The following is a 19,694-nucleotide window of genomic DNA, read 5'->3' on the forward strand; positions in this document are numbered from 1 at the left end:
AATAACTGAAAAGTGAGTGAAATGCCCCTAAGATCCGGACTTGGCCTCACAGCGAAGGCTGGCCCTGGCCTGTTCACGGAAGGTGCTCCAGCTAGCCGAACGTCACTTTCCGTTCTGTACGTGGTGGTGGAGGAGGAGGAGGCGAGGTACACGAAGAGGTCCCCCACCCCACCCCCAGGAAACAGATGGTGAAAATGCTTAACACATGGCTGCTTCCCTCAGCACCCTCCTGTGCCCTCACCCTCCTCACCCAGCCGCAGCCCCAGCTCTTTCCCCCCCCCCCCTCCCCGGGCTGAAGTGAAATCAGCCAGATGGGGTCCGCTAGCCAATTCTTCCTTCTAACTCTGCTAGGAATCTGGGGGGAGGCGGGGGAAATGAAAATTCTGTACTAAGTGAATTCTTTTCTCTCTTCTCCACAAACTTCCCTGTCTTCCTCCATTCTCTTCAACTTGTACACACACTTTTTTTTTTTTTTTAAATACTCCAAAACCATTTCTCAGGTTGTAGCTTAACTCACCGTCCTTCAATCCAATAGCAACACATTCCTTCTGTGGGCTGGGCACTGGACCAGGTGAGTGTGTGTGGGGTACACGAGTGAACAAGATATGAACCCTGCCTTGTAGGACTCACAGATAATTGGAAGAAACAGGCATGCCAGTCCAGTCTGCAGCCCAGTGTGGAGAGAAGCCCCATGTGGGGCGGGGGAGCAGAGTGGTACCCTGGGGAAGTGACCCTGGCGGCCTCCGTGGGGGGGTCTAGTGGGTCACACAGTCCCTGGGCCATCGCGTTGGGCCCTGACCCTGCCCTTCCCTCCGATGCCCCCTCGTGGGACTGGACAACGCAGGGAGGTCCACCATCCTCTACCAGTTGAGTGACTCCCGGGGCGGGGGGCGGGGCTTGTGCTCTTCCACCAGACTGACAGACATGTGGGCCAATCGCCGGAGCTCTTCCCGGGGTTCCCGGGAGGAGTGATTTGGACACGCTAGTGGGACCTTCCTGGGAGAGGGGCCCCTCACTCAGTCCAGCGGCCCCTCGACCTGGCACTCGAATGCTGTTCGGTGTGGGCAACCCCCCTGCGCCCCGCCATGTACCCCCGGCCCCCGCCAAACGCGGCTCCAGCTGACGCTGGTGGGCAGGCAGGGTCTCCCGCCTCCCTGCTCTCCTCTGCCCCCCAGCGGCGGGCCCCTTCTATTGCACGCCCGAGCGCCACCTGGGCATCGGCCTTCCTTCTGCAAACCCGCAGCGAGGGCGGCTTTGGGTCCGCTGGGCTCCGGGGCTCCTGGCCCCGCGGAGCCTGGCACGTGTGCTGGGGAGTTACCCATCGGAGTTTTCCCCGAAATTCACCCCCTGGATGGTGCCTCCCTGCTCTGGAGCCTCCGGAGTGTTTACTTAGGACACCCAGAAATGGTTTTTAAAAATGAGAAGAAAAGAAAAATCCTAACAGTACAGGAGCATACAGCGAAGAGGAAGTCTCTCTCTCACCTCTCACTCCAAGAGCACAGGGAGTTACTTCCCACATCTCCCGGGGAATTCCCTGCGGGTGAAAGGGCGGGTGTTTTCTGTCAAAGAGCACCTTCCTGATGATCGTCCGTGTGTCTGTCTAACCCCTCGCTGCTCAAAGACCAGCAGCGATGGATCATCCGGAAGCTTGTTGGAAGTGCAAAGCGCTGGGCCCCAGCCCAGACCCACTGGGTCAGAATCTGCATTTTATTTTATTTTTAAAATATATTTTATTGATTTTTTTACAAAGGAAGAGAGAGGGACAGAGAGTCAGAAACATAGATGAGAGAATCATTGATCAGCCGCCTCCTGCACACCCCCCACCGGGGATGTGCCCACAACCAAGGTACATGCCCTTGACCGGAATCGAACCTGGGACCCTTCAGTCTGCAGGCCGATGCTCTATCCACTGAGCCAAACCGGTTCCGGCAGAATCTGCATTTTAATAAGCCTCGCAGGCGACTCAGCTGCATTTTAAAGCTCGGGGAGACTGCTCCATTCAGTCTCCCCTCTCTGGGGTCCAAGCCAGGGCCGGACGTGGCCTCACTCCTGCTCAGCAGAGGCTGGGTCCACCCGGGCTGATTTCCTCTGGACTAGATTCAGCCTGACTTAGGAGCAGGAAGGCCGGAGGCGAGAGCTGGGCGGGAGCGGGCTGAGCTCCTGGCCCCCTCTCCCGCTCCCCCAGCCTGGTGAACGAGGCGGTCCACACCTGCTTCTGCGGGAGACTCACTTCCTCACGTGGGACGTGGGCGGCCAGGAGGCGCTGCGCTCCGCCTGGGACACGTACTTCTCCAGCTCCGAGGTGAGGGGGCCCGGAGGTGAGGGGTCTGCGCTGGCCGGGCTGTGATAGTAGTCAGTTACTCAGTAGTAACCTCTCTGAGCCTCGGTTCCACTTATGGCCTCCCTGCGTTGTTGTGAAACTGAATAATAAGCCAATAGCTAAACAAACAAACAAAAAAGCCCAATAGCTAATGCATGCCTGTCAAATACTTACACAGCACGGTGCCTGTGAACATGTTTTAATATCTCCCAGCAGCTTTGTCTGCTCGCTGGCACTTCTCCATTCGATGCGCTGGATGGGTGGACCCTTCTCTTGGGGGGTTTTACTCACTCTGGAATAGAATTTAGTGGCTTCACTCCTGGAACGAGAAGGCCGAATTATATCCCAGCACCCCACTCACCAGAGGTGTGGCCGAGGGCAAGCTATGTCACCTGCTGCACCTCAGACTCCTCATCTGAAGATGGGGGTAAGATACAGTTGACCCTTGAACTTTGAACAACATGCGTCCACTTAAAGGTGTATTTTTCAATAGATAGACAGCCAGCCTTCGGCATTCCCGGGACTGGCATTGCGGTTGGGAGTCCACATACGCTGAGGGCTAACTGCAAGCATTGATCTATGCCGGTTTCTATAAGGGACTTGAGCATCCTTAGATTTTGGTATCCACAGGGCCCCGGAACCAGTCCCCTGCAGATACTGAAGTTTTGGGGAGTCCAAAGTTATATGTGGATTTTCAACTGTGTGGGAGTTGGTTGCCCCCATCCCTCGCATTGTTTAAGGATCAACTTCAGTTTCCGCTCCGAAGGGCTGTGTGAGGCCTAAAAGGACTCATGAATGCCCAGGGCATGGTCTCTGGCATGAAATCTGAGGTGGTGCTATGCATTCCCCGCGTCTGGCTGGAAAGGGGAATTAAAATGGGACTAGAACAAAAATACATTTAAGAGAAAACAGAAAACAATGGGACCAGGGCAGTGAGATCCCGAGACTGGACAGTTTGTTTTCCGTGGGACTTGCATCAGGTAGTGCGGAGGCCAGCGGGGAGCACGGCTGGGCAGAGGGCACCTTCACCAAAGAGAAAGCCCACCACTCATGGCCCCCTCTGCTGGCCAGTTCATCATCCTTGTGATCGACAGCACGGACGGGGACTGGCTGCTGACCGCTCGGGAGGAGCTGGACAACATGCTGGCCCATGAGGTAAGCCCCCTGCGGTTGGGAGAGGGCCCAGGGTGCTCCCTGTGTGACCTCAGCTTGTGCACTTGGCCTCTCTGAGCTTCATTCCTGATGACTCCGTCTCCGAGGGCCTCGAGCTTGGCAGCGTGGACAGGGCTAGCTTAGCTCCCATCACGCCCTCAGCACAGGTGACCGCAGAAGCCAAAGTTGCTGGGTCAGGTTCTGAAACCATGTCCCACTCACGGTGGGGCCCCAGGCAAGCTGCTTGGCCTCTCTAATTCCGTCTGCCCAATGATAAATCGGGGAGAATCCTCACATTCCTATGTCATGGGACCGTCAGGGGTTATGTGAGCTGGTGTGGAGGCATCTGTGAGCTGGCAGTGCCATTTGCTGGGGTTGCTGTGTTGGGACAGGCCCCATGCCCACCCCTCTTGGGCTCGGGCTTCTCTTGCTGGGGCAGCAGGGGAGCGGGGGACACTCGAGGGGCACCGGGGAGGGAGGCTGGGCCCTGGGAGGCTCTGCGAGATGCTTCTGTCCTGATCTTTGCCAATAAGCAGGACCTGAAGGAATCCATGACCACCGCGGAGATCTCCCGCTTCCTCACCCTCAGCGCCGTCAAAGACCACCCGTGGCACCTACAGGGCTGCTGCGCCCTCACCGGGGAAGGGTTAGTGGCTGTCCCGCCTGGACCTCCTGGGACTGGGACCCCTGAGTGACTGGCCATCAGCACATGCTCCTGCCTCTCCCGTCAGAATCTGGTCACACACCTTCCCACAGCTGAGATGCTGTGGGTGAGCAGTGAGCGAGAGCCCTGCGCCCAGGAGCTTGTTTAATGGGGGGAGAGGCGGCTGTCCATCTACACACACACACACCACACACACACACACACACACACACACACACGCACGCACACACACACGCACACACATTCTAGGTACTACTAAGTGATAGAGGGTGGGGATGGGTCTGGTTCAGCTCTGGTGGTGAGGGACAGCCTCCATGATGTCTTTTGAGCTGAGATCTGAGTGAAGAGGAGGTAGCCATGGAAACCTGGACAAGCCTTCGAGGCAGAAATCACCCACTCTTTTTGACCTTGAGTTTCCTGACCTGTAAAGAGGAGGGTGATTTAATGTACTTCCTCCCAGAGTTTCTGTAGAGTAAGTGAGAACGTTCATTCATTCAACGTGTAGTAAGCACCTACTTGTGTCAGGCACTGTTCTAGGGCCCGGAGAAACCCCGCTAAACAAAACAGACAAAAACACCTGCCCTCATGGAGCTTACGTTCCCAGGGAGTGGGGGTTGGGTGGGGGGAGGAAACAGACAATAAAAATAAAAATATATGTAGTAAGTTAAAAAGTGCTAAGTGCTCGGGGGAAGTCGGAGGAAAGAAGGTTGGAAGTACTTGGGGGGAGGGGGTGTGGATGTGAAGGCGCTAGGTCACGGTCATATAGAAAGAGCCGTACCCCGTCTGGAGAGAGCCCTTCCCTTTAGAGAAGGGGAGGCTTTGGTCAGCTCAGCCAAGGAACCACACGTTTCTGGTGGCCTCCTGCTACCTCCTGGGTCAAGAGACCCCCTCACCCCCACTCACAGTCCGTTCAATTCAAGCAGCATTTCTTTTTTTTTTTATATTTTATTGATTTTTCAGAGAAGAAGAGAGAGGGATAGAGAGTTAGAAACGTCGATGAGAGAGAATCATCGACCAGCTGCCTCTTGCACACCCCCATGGGGGATGTGCCCGCAACCAAGGTACATGCCCTTGACCGGAATCGAACCCGGGACCCTTCAGTCTGCAGGCCGACGCTCTATCCACTGAGCCAAACCAGTGCCAGCTCAGGCAGCATTTCTTAAGTGCCCCCATGTGCCAGGCACTGTGCCAGGTGCTAAAGACATGACCAAGACCACCCTATCCTCCTCCCCCTTTGCTCTGGTGTCGCTAACAGTCTACTGGGAGGAGTTGCTTACAGGGTCTCTTCCCAGGCCTTTGAGGTCACCCTGGCCCTCCCTCCTTCGATGGAGTGGGTGGGAAGGGGGCACTGGGATTTGCCCAAAGACATTGCTAAGGCAGGTCTCCAGGCCCCTTCTGTAGAGAAGTCCCACTGATTCTCAGTCATCCAGAGGCCTCTGTGCATCTCCTTCCTAACCTTTATCACAGTATGCGGTTATGGAATTATTTGCGTGATCATTTGTTTAATATCTACCTCCTCTGTTGGATATAAACCCCAGAGGGCGTGTCTGTTTTTTCACCAGTAACCACAGTGCATAGCACAGTAGCTGGTGCATAGTACACGCTCAGCCTGTCTATATTATTATTATTATTATAGTACACATTCAGCCTGTCTATATTATTGACTGAAAGATTGCTGTAACGTCAGCTGCCCCATCCAGTTGGCTTTAGGCAGGGGCTGGGGGCTTGAAGGCCATCATCCTCATGGGACATACTGATCCTTGCTCCACCCCTCCCGACCTGCAGGCTGCTTGCTGGGCTCCAGTGGGGCCACTGCCAACTGATGTCCCAGTCGGACGCCAGCCAGGAACTTCAGGGTTTAGCACAGACTACTTGGGTGGAAAACCCAAGTGACTATTTATTACTTTTCTATGATTCTCTCTCTGGTGGGAGCAGGCACGGCGATGGACAGGGAGAAGCCACTGCCCACCTCACTCCCCACAGAGGAGCTGGACTGGATACCCTGGATCGCTGCAGACAGGACACGCGCAGCTGCCCCTCGCTCCAGGGAAGCAGGCGTCCTTCCTGGAAACACCTGGAGATGTTGGGTGGGTCAGGGGTGGAGCCTCCTCCCCTCAGTTCTGTAGGGAAAATGGAGGGGCAGAGAAAGACATCTTTCTTCCCCAGCACCCTACCACCTCCACCCTCCACCCTAAACCCCTCACCCCCGCCCCAGTTTTCTGGCCCCTCAGCCATCTTTGGGCAAAGGATGTTCTAGAAGGTAAAGGGGGTGGGCTCAGGGGAAGGAAGGCAGACCGAAAGCAGCTGGGAGGGGAGAGGGAGTGGGACTGGGAACAGTTCTTGGCTCTGCAGGGAGTTCACTCCTCTCACCTTCCCATTCCCTGAGGTGCTGGCTCTGGCTCCGACCACAGCTTTTGCGCTTTAAGCCACACCAACTATCGATATCCCCTTGACTCCCAGCGTCCTTCCAATGTAAACCCCACTCCTGCCCAGGATTCCAGAACACCTGTGCGTCTTGTTTGTCCTTTTGTGTTGATTTTGTTTTGCATTGTATTAGAGTTTTAAAATTTTTAAATAAAGGTGTAATAAATGGCATTGAAAAGTACTCACTTCTTATTTCTGCCTGCCTGAGTAAGGGTTCTCAGGGTTTGGAAAAGCTCAGGCGTCCTATTTAGGTTGAGCTGGAGACAGGATAGAAGCCCAGGCTGCCCCACATAAGGGAGCAGCGCCATTACTCCACAAAACCAGGGATGGTTTTCCCGAGGCGTGATTGTGAAGGAAGAACTCAGGAATTCTGCAGTCTCATTAAGTTATTCCGGCGTAATCCTCAGATAAAAACACAATACCATGTCCTTGTTCCGGAGAAAATGATCCTAACAAAGCCGTCACTACAAGGTGGGGGTATAGCTCAGTGGTAGAGCATTTGACTGCAGATCAAGAGGTCCCCGGTTCAAATCCGGGTGCCCCCTCTGCACACCCAGGTTTTTCCAGTTTTCTTGACTCTGCAGCCAATCTCTAAGTCCTTCTAGAGGCGGCAGGAGATTGCGGCCTCGGGGCCTGCCACCCTCTTTTGCAGTCACTGAGGACGGAGGCCCAGGCCCTGCCCAATCCACAAGCCCCGTTGCGAGTGTGTCTGAGAGTGGATTGCATTGGGAGAGGGGCCTTGGACCTTCCGGTTGATCCATGCGGACTGTAGCGTGTCTAAGAGAGCAATACGAGGGAGGACTTGGACCTCCGGTTGACCCATGTGGACTGTACCTCAGGCCCCCTCTCCTCGGCAGGGGCAGGTGGGCACACTCCCAGGTCGGCCTGGCCGTGAACGAGGGCCGTTCTTCAGGAGGGAGGCTTAAGTTTCTATGGGCGAGGCTTGGGCTGGGAAAGGAAGGCCCGGAGAAATCCGCCTAACAGTGTAGGAAGGAGAGAGAGGCGGTGAGCAGCAGTAAGGGGGCGATAGCAGGGCAAAAAGAAGGGGATCGCGGCCCAAAGGAACTCCCGGAAGTGAGGGATCTCGAAAGATCTCCAGGGACTCCTCATGTTCAAATTGCTTTTTTCTTACACCATCAGTAGAAGCCTTTATCTCAGGGCTTCAGAAAACAAACCCAGCATTCAGATGGGTATTCGCTTGAGATTTTTGTCCTTTCCCGCTGCCAAAAACCTTAGATCCTATTTCTCTTCGCGGCGACTTGTAGATGCAGTGTTAAGAGGCTTTCTGCGGCGCTGCTCCCGGCAGAGGGGGTATAGCTCAGTGGTAGAGCATTTGACTGCAGATCAAGAGGTCCCCGGTTCAAATCCGGGTGCCCCCTGGCTTCGCCTTTTCCAGGTGAATCAAGCAATAATTTTCCTTAAAGCTTTTTCCTTTCTCCTTCCACAATTTTATATTGAAATTTCGTTCGTTGCCTCTCTTTTCGGCAAATGAAAAGCGACGAGAGTGCAAGGAACAAGAATTCTACGGCCGTGGCTCTCAATTACGATCCCGGGGACCAGCACCACCACCTGGGGAAATGGTAGTAATGCAGGTTCTCGGTCTTAAACCCAGAACCTCTGAATTAGAAACTTGGGGGTGGTGCCCGGAAATCTGTTTTAAAATTAGTTTCCCAGGCGATTCTGATCTACGTCCAAGTTCTACAGGTTTACATTTTAAAAACATTTACATGTTATTTGCTGCTCATTAATTCCAGGTTGCTGTTTCCGCCTGAGCCCTGGCAGACCTTATAAAAAACAGACTGCGAGGCCCCCCGGGCTGGGGAATGCACAGAGAGACGCAGGCCGGAGCCGCCGTCCCACACGCCCTGGGACCTCTCCGAAGGCAGGGGCTTCCCAGGAGGTAGGGGCGCGGAGGAGTGGACCAGCGGGCCGGAGCCCGAGCCGGCCGACAGCGTCTGGGCAGGTTGCGGGTCGTCATGTGGCCACTAGGTGGCAGCAAGAGTCCGAGGCTGGAAGCGGCGGCCTATTTGATCCTATTGAAGAGGCTGCTAAGTCTGGACTTAAATTAGACAAGGAGTTGCAGACTGGCCTCGCCTTGTTGCTCCGGAAGGGAACAGAGGGGTTAGGACTTTTAGGACTGGGAGAGTTCGTTTTGGGAGCTTGGGTCCTGAGGGAGGAGGACCTGGGATTCTGAAAAATCAGAGTCTTGAGTTCTTTTTTTTTTTTTAATCCCAGCTCACATTGTTCCTTCTCTGGTCCCCACGCACGTCCCTCCTCCCGGGGAATCCCCCCAGAGACGCTCAGTCCGCACCCCTCTCTGCGCTTTTCCAAAGCCGGGGTGCCCCCCACGCCTCGCTCTCCCCTTCTCCAGCACCCGAACTCCTTGCTGTCACATGAAGTAGGCCACGGTCTGCCTTCCGAGTCCTGACCTGGTTTCTCGCCGTCTATTAAATCTAAACCGCGGGTATTTTTATTCTGTCCTGGAAGGAAAAAAAAAAAATCTATCCCCAGAGCCCGTCATACGGGAGAGGTGGGATGGGGTGCGTGGGGGCGGGGGGTGACCTGTGTTCTTGCTCTGGGGCCCTGAGAAGGCCTGGGGTCCCCAGAGGGGGTGGCCTGGGCTACCTTCCAGGAACAGAGAGAGGTCCAAGCCATTTGAAATGGACGGTGAGCCCGGCCCCCCACCCGCAGTGTGCCGGGCTGGGGGCACACGGCGCTGGGAATGGGGGTGCGCGTGGCACAGCGGACAGCAGCCGGGGGGTGGGGGGCCCAGGCCTCTGCTGGGCCGGGAGCGGTGGGTCTCTGCCGGAAGGGAGGTCCCCGGGGTGGGGGTGGGGGTGGGCACCCAAGGAACTCCGAGGAGCAGCCCGGAAACCCTGATGGAGCTGGGCACGGACCCAGGACCCCTCTTCCCGGCTCTGGTCCCATCTCCTCCCCGCGGCTTCCCGGGGGCGTGGAAGGGGGCGGCAGCTGATGCTCTTCGGGGTCCGCTCAGTCCTGGGGTCCCCCGCCCCCTCCCCGTCCTGGGGCGGCTGCGGGCGCCGAGGGCCGGGCCGGCGCCTGGGGACCCCGGAGGCGCCGCGCCCCCGCCCCGCCCTCCGGCCGCCGCTCCCTCCCCTCGTCCGCCCCGCGCTCCGCGCCTCCACCCTCCGCCGCGGGCCCGGCTGCCGCCTCCTCCCGGGCAGCCGCCTCCTCCGGGCGCCGCGGGCGGCGGTCCTGCGCCCACCATGCGGGGGCAGCTCTGGCTGCTGGTGCTGGTGCTCCGGGGGGCCGCCCGGGCGCTGAGCCCCCCGCCCCGGGCAGGTAGGACGCCGGGGGCCGGGGGCCGGGGGCAGGGACCCACCGGCGGGTGAGGTCGGGGTTGGGGGTGGGGGTGTTGGGGGGTGAGGTCGGGGTTGGGGGGTGAGGTCGGGGTTGGGGGGTGCTCTCCCCCGGAGGCCAGGAACTCTGTGGGCTGTGGCAGGTGGACGGGGACCCCACTTTCCCAAACACAGAAGGAGAGAGGGAGGATGGAGGCACCAAAGCTGTCTTCCTGGAAGGACACAGAGGTCCCCCTGGAGAGGGGCTCCCCCAGCGCTGGGCTGTGGCCCCAAAGGGGACAGTGGGGGGTGTCATAGGACCCCTGGCCACTGGGTGCAAGGCCAGTGCTGATGAGATGGGGTGTCTGCAGAGCTTTGCCTCCTCTTTCCCTTCCCGATCTCCACCCCAGGCTGGCCCAGCGGGGTCTGAGGTGGAGTGGGGGCCGGTGGGAGCAGCCAGGGGGACGGGGAGACCCAGCGGCTCTCCCAGAGGAAGGGCGGGGGCCTGGGCCGAGCCTTCCTCTCTGTCCGGTACCGGAGAGCGTCCCTGCCCGGGAGAGCCACTGGCTGCTGCCCGTCCCCAGCCTCAGACCCGTCCCCAGCCTCCGACCCTCCTCTGGCTGCTCCCGCCCGGCCCTACCCCGCGGCCTTTGGCCTTTAGCAGATCTGGCCTGGGGCCCCGTCTGCACACTCCCCTTCCCCTACACCAGCTTTTCACAACCCTCTCTCCCTCCTGGAAGTCCTTTCTGAGATCCACCACGGTCCTCTCACGCTAGAAAAGAAGTTTTGCACAGGCAATCTCTCACTCTCCTCGAGCACACACACCACCTGGGGTGGGGAGGGGGGTCATGTGCAGTCAAACCTCTTGACAGAGAGAATCGGGAAGATAGAGCTCTGTGCCTCCCTGGCACAGGGTCCCTCAGCTGGGCCAGAGCGTGTGTGTGTGTGTGTGTGTGTGTGTGTGTGTGTGTGGAGGGGCATGTTGTATGTAGTGGGCCGCTAGTTCAGGGGCATGCTAGCATCAGGCACCGCGTCTGTGACAGCATTCTGCACTTCAGCGGTCCCGTCTGCAGCCCACGAAGGCCTGGTGGGGCAGGGGCTGCGGTGGAGCTGTGGGCAGAGAGCAGTGGGCGCTGAGGTGGCCAGAGGCCCCTGGGGCAGAGCCACCAGTGTTCAGGGGGCACAACCAGAGGCTTGGCTCCTGTGCCCGGCGTCTCACTTGCTGTGTGACCCTGCGCAAGCTGTTTCCTTCTTTGAGCCTCTCGCCTCGTTACACGGAGAGGCTGCGGGCAAAATCTCTGACTCTTGGTGGTGGGATTGTGAAAGATCTCTTTTCTTTTTAATATATGTTTATTGATTTTTTTATAGAGAGGGAGGGACAGGGATAGAGAGCTAGAAACCTTGATGAGAGGGAAACATCAATCAGCTGCCTCCTGCACACCTCCTACTGGGGATGTGCCCACAACCAAGGTACATGCCCTTGACCGGAATCGAACCCGGGACCTTTCAGTCTGCAGGCCGACACTCTATCCACTGAGCCAAACCGGTTTCGGCTCCTATCTTTTTTGATGGTTGTTGTCTCTTTTCTGATTTGTTATGATACGTCTGGGTGATTGATAATTAAAAAAACAACCCACAATATAAAAAGGAAGAGGTTGGACAGGCCAGCGTTTGAGCTCCGTTGTAGCCCGAACCTGGTGGGATCTGAACTCAGATCCCTGAGGGAGGGCTGGCTCTGATGGACTCCCACGGACGGGGGGGAGCCGTGGGAAGGTCTGGGGAAAGGTCTGGGGAAAGGCAGTCGGGGGTAACAGGGATGAGCTGGGATGGGGGGGGGGGGTGGTCAGACCCAGGCCTGGCTGGTGGCTCCTCCTCGGAGGTGGGTTGAGGTCGCAGAGAACTGGGAGGCCAGGCCCAGCGGGCAGACAGAGCGAACCCCGTCTCTGAGGAAACGTGTGTTTCCTCTGCTTTGGTGGACGCAGCGGGGGACGCGGACTCTCCCTGCAGCGGGGCAGTCAGTGGTTAGCGCCAAGGAAGCTCTAGGAGCCAGAGGGGGTGGCTGCCTGAGCATCCATAGGCTCCAAATCCTCAGTGAGCTCAGAGATGGGGACTGAAGGGGAGAAGGAAGTGAGGGAGGAGGGAAGGATTCTGGGAGGGGGAGAGCTGGCCGGACGCGCTGGGAAGAAGTGACAACTCATGCTCCTGCGGGATGAGCAGAGCTCCCTGGGAGAAGGCTCAGTGATGGAGCGGGTGGTCCCGGCTGAGAGGCTGCTGTGGGGCCTGGCGGCCAGAGAGCAGGCGGGCGTCAGGGGCCAGGGGGCCGGAGAGGAAGCGGGAACCAGGCACAGGCCTCGGGGGCTGGGTGCAGCTGCTGAGTCTGCAGCGGGAGGCCTGGTGAGGGGGGTGCTTGGGAGAGCTGGCCTCCAGTCTGTCCCTATTAAGGTGACCAGACGTCCCGCTTTTGGCAGGACAGTCCCAATTTTTAACAATTTGTCCCACATCCCACGGCATTTTTAAAAAGTCCCGATTTTTGGAAAGATTCTTTAAATCTTTTGGACTTTTTTTTTTTTTTTTAATGCTGCGAGACGTGGGACAAATTGTTAAAAATTGAGACTGTCCTGCCAAAAGTGGGACGTCTGGTCACCTTACCCTACATGTGCTGGTGGGCAGGTGGGAGCCGGCCGAAGGGCATTGAAGGTGGAGGCCGAAGTAGCTGCTGGACCGAGGGGCGGTCTGGGCCTGGAATGGCAGCCTGGGTGATGGGTGGGATGAGGGTGGCTCGGACCAGGCCCAGGGGTGGCATGACCTGCCCTCCTGAAGCCAGCCCATTGCTTGCTGCCCCAGAGCAAGGCAGCGGCGTGGGGGGGGGGGGTACCACCGCTGGGCTAGCCCCATCCAGACAGGGACACTGTCTTTCAGGGCAGCTCCCAGGCGCACTGGTTCTCAGAGCGGGGCGTCCGGGAGCCCAGCTCGCGTGCCAGGCCCGTCCTGGGGCTGCCCTGCATTTTGGGGTGCAGCTGCTCACGTCTCGCTGGGCTCTCTGTGGTCTGACAGCCCTGGAGCCAGCCTGCCGAGTGCAAACCCTGCCCCGGACTCTGTGAGCCCGTGGGCCATTCCCTAACATCCTGTGTCTCGCTTTCCCGGTTTGTAACCCTCGCACCTGCCTCCGGGCTCATGATGGGGGTTAAACGAGTTCACGTGTGCAAAGCACTCAGAACAGTGCCCGCCTTCCTCTGACCGCGAGCTGTCACTTACACGGTCACCATTGCTATTGTGACGACCCCCAGACCCTGTGCCGCGAGGGGCCACGGGGGAGTGAGGGGCTGAACACATGAGCAGTGTGTTTGTTCTGGAAGCTTCTCGCCCTCTCTCACACACAGAGGCTCTCCCACGCAAGGCGGAGGTAGAGCAGGGAGCCGCCGAGGCGTGGACAGGTGTGTGACACACGCGTGGACACACGGAGGAGGCCAGGGCCTCGGGGCAAGTCCGTGTGTGTGTGTGTGTGTGTGTGTGTGCGCGTGCGTGCACACGTGCGTACGCTCAGGCACGTGGCCCTTGCACACACACACACACACACACACACACACACACACACGTGCGCCGCCAGCTGTGCTGGATCCCTCCACCGGCTGAGGGGGTGATGTCCTGTCCCCGCCAGCTGGGAGGGGGAGGGTGGCAGGGAGATGGAGCGTGTGGCCTGGGAGGGCAAGACTGAGGGCCGGGCCAGGCAGGGCAGGGCCGACGCCTGTCTGTCCTTTGCCTGCCCTCCTTCAGGGCCTCGGCCTCAGACCCTGAGCCTCTGTTTGTAAAGCCTCTCCTAGGCAAGATTTTTTTTTTTTAATAGTGGTTTTTGTTTTTTTTAAATATATTTTATTGATTTTTTACAGAGAGGGATAGAGAGTTAGAAACATCGATGAGAGAATCATCGATCAGCTGCCTCTTGCACACCCCCAACCAAGGTATATACCCTTGACCGGAATCGAACCCAGGACCTTTCAGTCCGCAGGCCGACCCTCTATTCACTGAGCCAAACCGGTTTCGGCTCATAGGCGAGGTTATTGTCCCCATTTTCATGGTGAGGACACTGAGGCTTAGAGAAATGAACTGATGGGTCCCAGGTCGCACAGCTTGTGGGTACAGGTGTGTCCTCCCCAACCCCATCTCTAGCTGGGCGCCCCCTCCCTGCCCTCTCCCCAGGCCTCGGGCCCCACCATGCAGGCCCCCTCCTTTCTCGGCTGCAGGATTGTGATGCCAGCCAATCCCAGTGTCCCAGCCCTGCCGGCCGGCTCCCCGGCTCGCCCTGCACATGCTCCTTTCCTGCCCTGGCTGCTGCCCAGGCCCGAGGGCTGCGCGCAGGAGGACAGGGGAGCGGGCGCACCAGCCCAGCACAAACAGTTCCGCTTCCAGGGGCGGCTGTGGGCCTCGCCGGAGAATCGCGAGGCAGCCCGGGCTTGGGATGAGGACCAAGGGCAGGCTGTCTCCCCAGCACTGGGCTCAGTGCCATCGCAGCCAGTGGGCACCTCGGGGAAGGGGTCTGGAGGCCGCCCCTCTCCCGGCTTCTCCAGAGCATCTGGTTGCGATTAGGGGCGGAGGAGTAAAAGGGGGGCCGGCAGGGGTCCAGCAGGCGCCAGCAGCCAAGAATGACTTAATTGGATAAAATGTCTAATGACAAACCAGAGCCTCCCAGCAAAGAGTCCTGGCCCCGGCCCCAGGCCCGGTCCTGGCCAAACCTTGTCTCAGGCTCTGGGCTTGCTGGCTCCCATGCTACCTCCAGCTCGTGTGCTCAATCGCACAGCGATTGAGTGCCTCGTGTTTGCTAGGCCCCGAGGATCCACGTGTGCAGAAGGTGGGAGGGTCTTGGGGCAGCAGGGAGACAGACAGGCAGGTAGTTACCCCACCAGATGCTCCAGCAAAGAGACCTACATCCGGGAGCTCTGGGGAGTGGGTGGAGACAGGCCTCTAACACAGGTGGGCCTGACATTGATGAAGGTCGTGGGGACTAGCAGGTGCACCAGCCTGGTGGTCTGTGTCTCATACATACATCCCTTGTGGAGGTGGCTATTGGAGCGACAATATAGGACACATCTCTGTCCATCTTTCTGGGACGGACAAGCATGGTATCTGTGTCATTTTGAATAAAAATAATGAGGGAACTGGGGAGAACACTAGTCTAGGGACAGCTGCTCAATGGCCTGGGTGCCACCACTTTCCAATCCTGTGCTGGGCACATACCCTGACCAGGAATCGAACCAGGACCTCCTGGTTCCTATGTCAATGCTCAACCACTGAGCCACAAAGACCAGGCTTCTCAATAGCTCCCCTGGGGACCATTTCAGAATCCCAGTGCTCAGGCTGAGCCCCGGTCTGCACTACACCTGAGTCTCTGGGATGAGACACGGGCATCAGGGGTTTTTAAAGATTCTGGATGATCCCAGTGCAGCTGAGGTTGAGAATAATCACCGCTTTGGAGGCAGGTCTGGCTGGATTTGAAGCGTACCTGCTGTGTGACCCTCTCTAACCTCTGGGAGCCGGTTCCTGTCTGGGAAATGGAGAGCATCCTCTCGACAGTGGAGGGCTGGGGTGAGGACTGAAAGAGTCATGAGTGCGCCCTAACCGGTTTGGCTCAGTGGATAGAGCATGGACCTGAGGACTCAAGGGTCCCTGGTTCGATTCCGGTCAAGGGCATGTACTTTGGCTGCGGGCACATCCCGAGTAGGGGGTGTGCAGGAGGCAGCTGGTCGATGATTCTCTCTCATCGATGTTTCTAACTCTCTATCCCTCTCCCTTCCTCTCTGTAAAAAACAACAATAAAATATATAAAAAGGAGGGGAGCTGGGTGCCTGTCTCTCAGTGCATGTGGGGTGTCCCCCGCCCTGGTAGTCAGTGTCCCCAAAGGCAGTGGTGGCATGGAGGCAGGGCCTCGGCAGAGCATGTGGGCTGGTTCCCCTTCCCGTCCTTCACCCCAGACTCCCAGGTCTCACCTTCCTGTCCCCTCTCCCAGGTCAGGATGCAGGCCACGCCTCTGGATGGGCTGCCCAGGGCACCTCGCAGGGCTGGAATCGGAGAGCCCGAGAGAGCCCCGGGCAGGTGTCGGAGCCGGACAGGACCCAGCTGAGCCAGGACCTGGGCGGGGGCACCCTGGCCATTGACACCCTGCCGGACAACAGGACCAGGGTGGTGGTGAGTGCTGGGGGCACAGGAGGGGGAGGGGAGCGGCGGTGGGGGGCCCGCCAGGTGGCCATGCACACTCGTTAGAAACGCCTGTTCTTTGGTGTGGGCCCTGGAGGTCGGAGTGAAGCTAGGGATCTAGACGGGATGGGATGGAACGGGGCCCAGCCTGGGTCGTGACCTCTTGGCATCTCAAGAGTGACCTAGGCTGCCTACTTCCTCGTGAACCCAGAGAGGTAAGGTGATTTGCTCAAGGACGCACAGCGTGTCCTGACACCGGACTCTTCCCCTGCTTAGGGCCTCCAGCAAAAGCTGAATGAAGGGGGCTTTCCAGCTGCCAGCTCTGGCCCTTCCCGACCTCCTCTGTGCTATCCACAGACCGGGGGTCCCCAAAGGGCTCACAGCTGCTCAGCCTCGGGGCAGGGAACTCTGAGCGGAGGAAGCGATGGGGGTGAAGTCCCAGGAGGGACCCGCCTCTGTCTGGGGCAGTTCTGGGGGTGGGGCTGCAGGAGGAGGTCAGGGGGATCAAGGCCAGGAGGCTTTCGGGGGGCCTCTGCATATGTGTGGGGGAGACTATATTCATGTGTGCTTGTTGGCAGGAGTATGTTTGCCTGCTGTCTGAGGGGTTTGGTGATTGTGTACATGTTCCTGTTGTCTGTCACCATGAGCTCTTTATATCTATCATGAGTGTGTTTGTGTGAGTGTGGCTGAGAGTATAGGGGTGGATTCTCCGGATGCTAAAAAACTCTGAAACGAGAAGGAACAAGAGGATGTGTTTCTCAGTGTATATTTCTTTATGTTTTCATAACATTTTAAAAATCAAATAAGTGTTTACAGATAGTCAAAAAGGACAAATAATGCTAAGATTAAAAAACAAGACACAGCCCTAACTGGTTTGGCTCAGTGGATAGAGCACCAGCCTGCGGACTGAAAGGTCCCAGGTTTGATTCTGGTCAAGGGCATGTACCTTGGTTGCGGGCACATCCCTGGTAGGGGGTGTACAGGAGGTAGCTGATGGATGTTTCTCTCTCATCGATGTTTCTAACTCTCTATCCTTCTCCCTTCCTCTCTGTAAAGAATCAATAAAATATATTAAACACACACACACACACACACACAAAATAAGACTCAGAGGAGCCTGGGCTTCAGGTGTTTCTGCAGGTGGTCCCTCTCCATTTCTCAGGAACCCTGCGCATTCTCTGCCTCCTGATTGCTCCGTTCACACGTTATGTGTGAACTGCCTGTCGTGTAGGTGACCTGCCTTTTACATACTCCCCAATATTTCTGTTAAATCCACGTGCTCTGCTTTAGATCATGGGAATCGTGGGAATATTGCTCACCACTAAGTCAAGCAGGATGACAGCGTTGTTGACCTTCTTAAGTAACTTCTCTTTTTCCTGGGTCCTCACCCTCCCCACCTGCTTCGCTTTCTGTCCTTACTCCAGCTCTGTATTCTCACACGTCCATCGGCCTTGCTGCAAAAGAGACCACGGGCTCAACATGGAGTCCCTTGTGCTAAACCCACAAGACAGAAAAACAACACGTAACGCCTAATTTAATTGCAGCTTCCACCTCTCCCAGGAGGGGAATCCTAACCCAGCCAGTTTGGAATGGCCTGGTCAGCTCTAATGAGGTGCACGGCTCACTAGACCCCCTGTCACCCCCTGGGAGAAGGTGACCTTGACACGGACAACCCACTCCTGGTTAGAAACCTCCTCTGTCCGCTAGATGAGATGCAGCCCGATTCATGAGTCGTTCAATGAGACCAATGAGATATTTACAATATGCTCTTGGATTTTGTTGTTTAACAGCCTCAGTTATAATTTTCGGGGCAGTCAAACCTGCCAGTTCTCGTCTGTGACCCCCGGCCCCCCAAACCTCCCACAGTCCCGCTCCAACCTGTACTGTGTTCCCCTGCCTCCCCACGGCCATCCTGGGACCTCTCCTTCGTTGGGACCTCTGGCCTCTCCCTGTGTGGGTATCCTGTTCTCTCTCTTAAAAAAAATTAAAAAAATATATATGTGTTTCAGAGAGAGGTTCAGAGAGGGGGGAAGAGGGAGAGAGAGAGAGAGAAACATCAATGATGAGAGAGAATCATTGATCGGCTGCCTCCTGCATGCCCCACACTAGGGATCAGCCCACAACCTGGGCCTGTGCCCGGCTGGGGAATCGAACCGTGACCTCCTGGTTCACAGGTCGATGCTCCACCACTGAGCCACGCCAGCTGGGCCGGCCTGCTCTGTTGACCCTGTTTGTTCCTGCTTCTCCCCCTCGTTTGGTTAGCTTCCTGAGAAAGGTTACACGGGGGAGAGAATGATTGTGAGAGCTTGCGTGTCTGAAAATGCCTTCATTCTGTCTCACACTTGATTGATGGTTTGGCTGAATATAGAATTCTGGATTAAAAATAATTTTCCTTCGGAAGCTTGCAGGCACCTCAGCATTGTCTTCTGGCTTCCAGTGTCACTGCGGAGGGGTTTGGTGCCATTCTTACGCCCCCGTTTTCGCCTGTTCCCCCTCTTCCGGGAGTTCTCCGCAACCTCCGAGGAGGAGGGCCCTGTTGTGCTGCATGTTTGATGGGCAGTTTCCACCTGGAGACTCAAATTCACCCGTCCCGGGAAGCCGTCCTCTGCATTTCTCTGATAAGCGTCTCCCTGCCGCATTCTCTTCTTCTTACAGTTTCCTGGGTTTGATGTCCTTCCCGGGGGACAATCCTCAGACTTTCTTCTCTCTTCTGATGCTTGTCTGTCCCTTTGCATTATTTTACCTAATTTCTTGAAATACATTTTTATTGACTTCAGAGAGGAAGGGAGAGGGAGAGGGAGAGAGAGAGAGAAACATCAATGATGGGAGAGAATCATTAATGGGCTGCCTCCTGCATGCCCCCCACAGAGGATGGAGTCTCCAACCCAGGTGCATGCCCTGGCCAGGAATGGAACTTTGATCTCTTGGTTCATAGGTCGGCACTCAACCACGGAGCCACGGCAGAGCCACGGCGGCCAACACATTTTTGTTGTTTATTTGTTAGTTTGCATGTTATTGTTGGTCCACTTTTTTGGAGATTTTCTCAGTCTTCTTTCCTTTTTTTTATTTTTTTATACATCTTATTGATTTCTAAAAGAGAGGAAGAGAGAGGGATAGAGAGTTAGAAACATCGATGAGAGAGAATCATCAATCAGCTGCCTCCTGCACATTCCCTACTGGGGATGTGCCCGCAACCAAGGTACATGCCCTTGACTGGAATCGAACCCGGGACCTTTCAGCCATCGACAGACAGGGAGGCTCTATCCACTGAGCCAAACCTGTTAGGGCTCTGCATCCTTTTTTTCTTTGTTCTCCTCTCTCTCTCTCTCTTTCTCTCTCTCTCTCTCTCTCTCTCAAAGGGGGACTGTTTAATTCAGGGACATTTTCCAAGGAGCGGGCTGGGTGATGGAGGACAGCGAGGGGTGGGAAGCACTTTGGGAAGAGGGCAGCACAGAGGAGCTAAGACCGCTGCCCTCGGACTAGAGCTGTGGCCGCAGGGGTGGAGAGGGCCTGCCAGCCTGCAGCCGGTGGGGAGGAGCAGGGAGCGCATGCTCTGACCTCTCCCCTCTCTGCATCATCTCTGTGGCTGACTATTCCTTTATCGCAGGCTCTGGCAGGCTGGCACCATTACTGATCTCCCTTATGG

At 57.0% G+C, this 19,694-nt stretch overlaps 2 protein-coding genes and 2 non-coding genes across 5 annotated transcripts in view; all 4 read left to right on the forward strand.

Moving 5' to 3' along the window:
• Nucleotides 1–755: 755 nt before the first annotated feature.
• On the forward strand, nt 756–6,741 carry ARL5C (ADP ribosylation factor like GTPase 5C; the record flags this gene model as incomplete). Its single annotated transcript, XM_036407946.1, is given in 7 exon segments — nt 756–823; nt 825–869; nt 2,186–2,211; nt 2,214–2,302; nt 3,392–3,475; nt 3,967–4,118; nt 5,922–6,741. Coding segments are annotated over 7 exon segments (936 nt in total), but the record flags the coding sequence as incomplete, so codon positions are not given.
• Nucleotides 6,742–7,033: 292 nt separating this feature from the next.
• Nucleotides 7,034–7,105, forward strand: TRNAC-GCA. Its single transcript has one exon. It is a non-coding gene; the product is annotated as a tRNA-Cys (tRNA).
• Nucleotides 7,106–7,867: 762 nt separating this feature from the next.
• TRNAC-GCA lies at nt 7,868–7,939 on the forward strand. Its single transcript has one exon. It is a non-coding gene; the product is annotated as a tRNA-Cys (tRNA).
• A 1,770-nt stretch (nt 7,940–9,709) lies between these two features.
• PLXDC1 (plexin domain containing 1) overlaps nt 9,710–19,694 on the forward strand; it is a 47,472-nt gene continuing 37,487 nt past the window's right edge. For both annotated transcript variants that reach the window (XM_036407934.2, XM_036407935.2), the window contains exons 1-2: nt 9,710–9,863; nt 15,861–16,039. In XM_036407934.2, the coding sequence (XP_036263827.1) occupies nt 9,788–9,863; nt 15,861–16,039 (255 nt within the window). In that variant the 5' untranslated portion in view covers nt 9,710–9,787. The remainder of the gene's footprint in view (nt 9,864–15,860; nt 16,040–19,694) is intronic.

Source organism: Pipistrellus kuhlii, unplaced genomic scaffold (genome assembly GCF_014108245.1).
Source record: "Pipistrellus kuhlii isolate mPipKuh1 unplaced genomic scaffold, mPipKuh1.p scaffold_m20_p_37, whole genome shotgun sequence".
NCBI classification, from domain to species: Eukaryota; Metazoa; Chordata; class Mammalia; order Chiroptera; family Vespertilionidae; genus Pipistrellus; species Pipistrellus kuhlii.